This window comes from Xyrauchen texanus, chromosome 8 (assembly GCF_025860055.1).
Source record: "Xyrauchen texanus isolate HMW12.3.18 chromosome 8, RBS_HiC_50CHRs, whole genome shotgun sequence".
Classification (NCBI taxonomy): domain Eukaryota; kingdom Metazoa; phylum Chordata; class Actinopteri; order Cypriniformes; family Catostomidae; genus Xyrauchen; species Xyrauchen texanus.
In genome coordinates this window covers 157,111-160,952 of record NC_068283.1, presented here as the reverse complement: position 1 = coordinate 160,952, position 3,842 = coordinate 157,111, and the positions used below count along the sequence as shown (strand labels likewise).

At 41.0% G+C, this 3,842-nt stretch overlaps 1 protein-coding gene across 1 annotated transcript; it reads right to left on the bottom strand.

The window, feature by feature from the left end:
• Positions 1-325: 325 nt before the first annotated feature.
• Positions 326-3,637, bottom strand: LOC127647471 (transcription factor Sox-8-like). Its single transcript, XM_052131736.1, has 3 exons — positions 3,128-3,637; positions 2,497-2,717; positions 326-2,402 (listed from the first exon to the last, which is right to left on the bottom strand). Exons 1-3 carry the CDS (start codon positions 3,532-3,534, stop codon positions 1,666-1,668), a joined length of 1,365 nt encoding a protein of 454 aa, XP_051987696.1. The 5' UTR covers positions 3,535-3,637; the 3' UTR covers positions 326-1,665.
• Positions 3,638-3,842: the final 205 nt, after the last annotated feature.

Here is a 3,842-nt window from a genome sequence, read left to right as displayed (position 1 = left end):
ATGGTATATATTTGTTACATATGGTAAGTCAAATGTGTTACACTGTAAATCTCAATGCCATTGAACAATTAATGAACTTGAATTAAGGAGTTAAAAGCTTAATTTTTAAATATTCCTCCAACTAAAATTAGCTGTTTTGATTTGGAGCACTGATAAATGCACATATTTCTGTTATGTAATGTTATCTCAAAAAAGGTGAACATTACCGAAACAATACATTTTCAGAAAGATTTTTCAATTATGAATAAAATCAGCTTCTGAACAAACTATCAGTCATTTGTTATGAGGAAAAACTTTATTTTTTTTTCCACACAAATCACCAGCAATTCATCTTGTAAGTACTTGTTAACATAGAGTAAAGGTTCACAGCTCAGTTGTTTTAAAGTGAAACACCAAAATGTACAGAAAACACTATTTTGTGTGTTTCGCAACCAAACATTTTATAAAAACATTTAATATAAAAGCAAATATTAGATATGCTCTGTGTTGAAAGCTGAATGCTGTATTAATATAGAAATCTATTTAATTCAAGCGGGAGTTCAATGACAATAAGCATGTGAAGGCAATGAATGATAATGATTAAAAACTGCAGTTATTTATGACCTTACTTCAAATGTCAAGAGCATTTGACATGTGTAAGTGCTCAGGAAAATTTGTTTTGATTCAATAAAAGGGAGTTGGTGACCACTGAGAGAAAAGGTTGTGTTGCAGCTGACGTGTCACTCACAGCACAGCAGCAACATCATCATGACTAATCTCACTTTTGTCCGTGTGACATTTTATTTCGCTCCGTTTGCTTTAGCTTCTGCAGAACAACAAGGGATGGAAAAGTGATTGGTGTTTTTCCAGGAATCAGGAATGTTTGAAAATCAATAATTGTTAAATCAGCACAACACAACTGACTGTACCGGAATTATTTGATCCCTCCACCATTTTTGCAGTTAAAACATACTTCTGTACTATAATATGAAACAAATGGCAAACATATTACATAAATATACAGTATATTACAGATTTCATTAAGACATTTGGGTAAAAATAATAATTAGCAGTTGACATAAAAAAGTTCCTTCAAATTTCAAAAGCACTTTATTGGTCCCAGTACACGTGTGTGTGTGTGTGTTTCTCCACCTGTTCTTTATTCATCTCTAGCTCAATTTTGGTGAATCACAAAGAGTGAAAGCACACATGCGGGTCAGGAAACGGGCTGTAGTGACTGCTGTTCCTCACAGAGGATTTCAGCTGGTTGTACAGGCACTAATTCAGCACATTTAGCGCCAACCGTCCAGGATTAAGTGACAAAATATGTCATCAGAAATTCACAGCATGACTTGAGAATGTTCCAAAGAGCATCGTTGATTTAATTTGCTTACACTTGATTAGTGACATAATAATAGTGCTGAATCTAATACATTTCATCAGATTTAGATAAATCTTAAACCTTTTTGTTCATTTCCTGGTTTAAAGACAAAAAAAAACTAAACAATCCTAGATTTTCAAGTGGTCCAAGAATTTTGGACTAATTTTGGAAGAGATCAATAATGGCATGATATGTAGAAATCAGCAGGCACTCATTTATTTGTGTTCAGTCACAAAAAAACACTTAGCCAATGCTGTCCTTCATTAGTGTAGCAGAGTAACAGTATAGTTCCGGTCAGCCGCGCCTCATGGTCTGGATAATGTGGTGTAAACCGGCTGATCCCAGTTAGCGGTGGGACTGGGAGGAGGAGGAATGGATATGCTGTTCAGTATTGGGCTTCCGTATGGCCGCCGGGAGGAATGGAAGTACGGGTACTGGTACAGCCCGGACGGGTAGCTGGGATATGGGCTGTAGTAGTTGGAGCTCTGAAGGTCTGTATAGTCACACTGTGTGCTGGAGAACGAGGCAATGGCCGAGAAGGAGGCTGCCGATGTGACACACGCCTGAGCGCTATACGTGCTGTACTCGGTCTGCGACGGCGAGTGCTCGCTGTAGTGAGTCGGGCTTAACTGCTCAGTTTTAATGTGTGGTCTGTGCTGACCCACTTCGCTCACACCGGGCAATGAGGACATTGTAGCCACTTTGTGACTCCAGGCAGGACCGTTGCTCACCAGTTGGCCATAGGACGTAACGTACACACCTCCCGAGCTGCTGCTCGGTCTGTGACCGTGCTCTGAGGTCATAGGGGTGGCTCCGGTGTGACCACTGAGAGGCAAGTACTGGTCAAACTCGTGGACATCGAAGGTTTCTATATTGCTGATGACATCTGTGCTAAGCTCGGAAATGTCAACGTTGCTGAAGTCAATGTTCTGTCGATTGCTGTCAAGCAAACGTCGTCCTTCATGCTTTAAATCTTGCTTTCCCCCATGATGAAGGTCAGTTTTAGGCGTGGTCGGGGGTGTTGGGGGTCCATGGGGCTGACCTAATGTTTTTTCAGCAGAAAGAATAACGTTCAAGTTATATATTTGTTTGCAGAAGCACAATAAAATACTCCATATAAAGCATGTGTAACTCACCTGTGAGGTTGGCGTGATGATTGGATAAACCCCCCATTCCAGGTTCAACTTTATACATGGGATGGCTGAAGTCGGGCCCAGCATCAGACTCGCCCTGTCCCAATTTTACAACCTTCCTTCGTCTGGGCTGGTATTTATAATCCGGATGATCTTTCTTGTGTTGGACTCGGAGTCTCTCGGCTTCCTCCACAAACGGTCTCTTCTCATTCTCAGTTAACAGTCTGTGGAGTGAGCATTGATTCTGATTCATTTCAATCACTCACAATAAAAGTTTTTGATCCAATCAGTTTCAAAACTCAAAATGTGGATTTAAAACCACCTTTAAAAACGACCAGAATTACACCGTTAAGGCTAATAAAGCATTTTAATAATACTAAAAAAAACATATAGTATTACATCCAGCGTTTATACCTAGGGTAAATAAATATATAATAAAAATAAGGTTTATGTCCATAGTTTTTTTAAAGTTGGAAAAAAAATGAAATAATAGTTTAAAGGAGTTCATTTGTGGGTAAAATAATAAATTCATAATAATAAAATTAAGTGAGTTTCCACTAAAATAAATAAAATAGTAATAGAAGCTGCTACCGCCATAGTTTTTACTATAGAGTAAATAAATAAGCATGTTTACCTCCAGAGTTTCCCGAGTGTTTTGCTGAGTTCGGCGTTGTGAAGATGTGGATACTGATCCGCAAGTTTCCTGCGCGCGGCTTGAGCCCAAACCATAAATGCGTTCATGGGTCTTTTCACATGCGGTTTACTCTTCATCGCGCCACTGCCTCGCGCCGGCATGGGCACAAGGGACCAGTCATACCCCTTCAGAACCTGCGACACCGCGTCCCGGATACAAGCTGGGAAGCGTTCGTCCTCATCCTCCAGTTTATTTCCCAGTTCTGTCATCATGAGCGACACGTGTCCGTCCGATCCAGCAGGAGAAGACGGCGCGTCAGAATCCGACTCGACCTGCGACTGCGAGCTGCACGAGTCGGCGGGACTGCACGGCGGCTCCGCGCTGCTCTTATCCCGCTCCTCTGTCATTCTCAACTGCTGATTGTACACCCGAGCTTCTTAATCCGCCTGGTCAGAAACTTTGTTTTTACAGTCCGTTCGTGATGCGTTCGCACTGATGAGAGCAGCGTCACTGTCAATATCCCTCTGTTGCACTGTTACATGAGGATGATCTGGTCACACACTCGGCGGCCTCTCATTGGTGGAGTGCACGGCCACAATCAATTCCTATTGGCTAGACAGACTTCACTGTGAGGTAATTTGAAACGTTTCACTCACTTTAACCAATTTATAATAATTTTGTGTATATCATCCACATTTATATTATCAGCAACTTC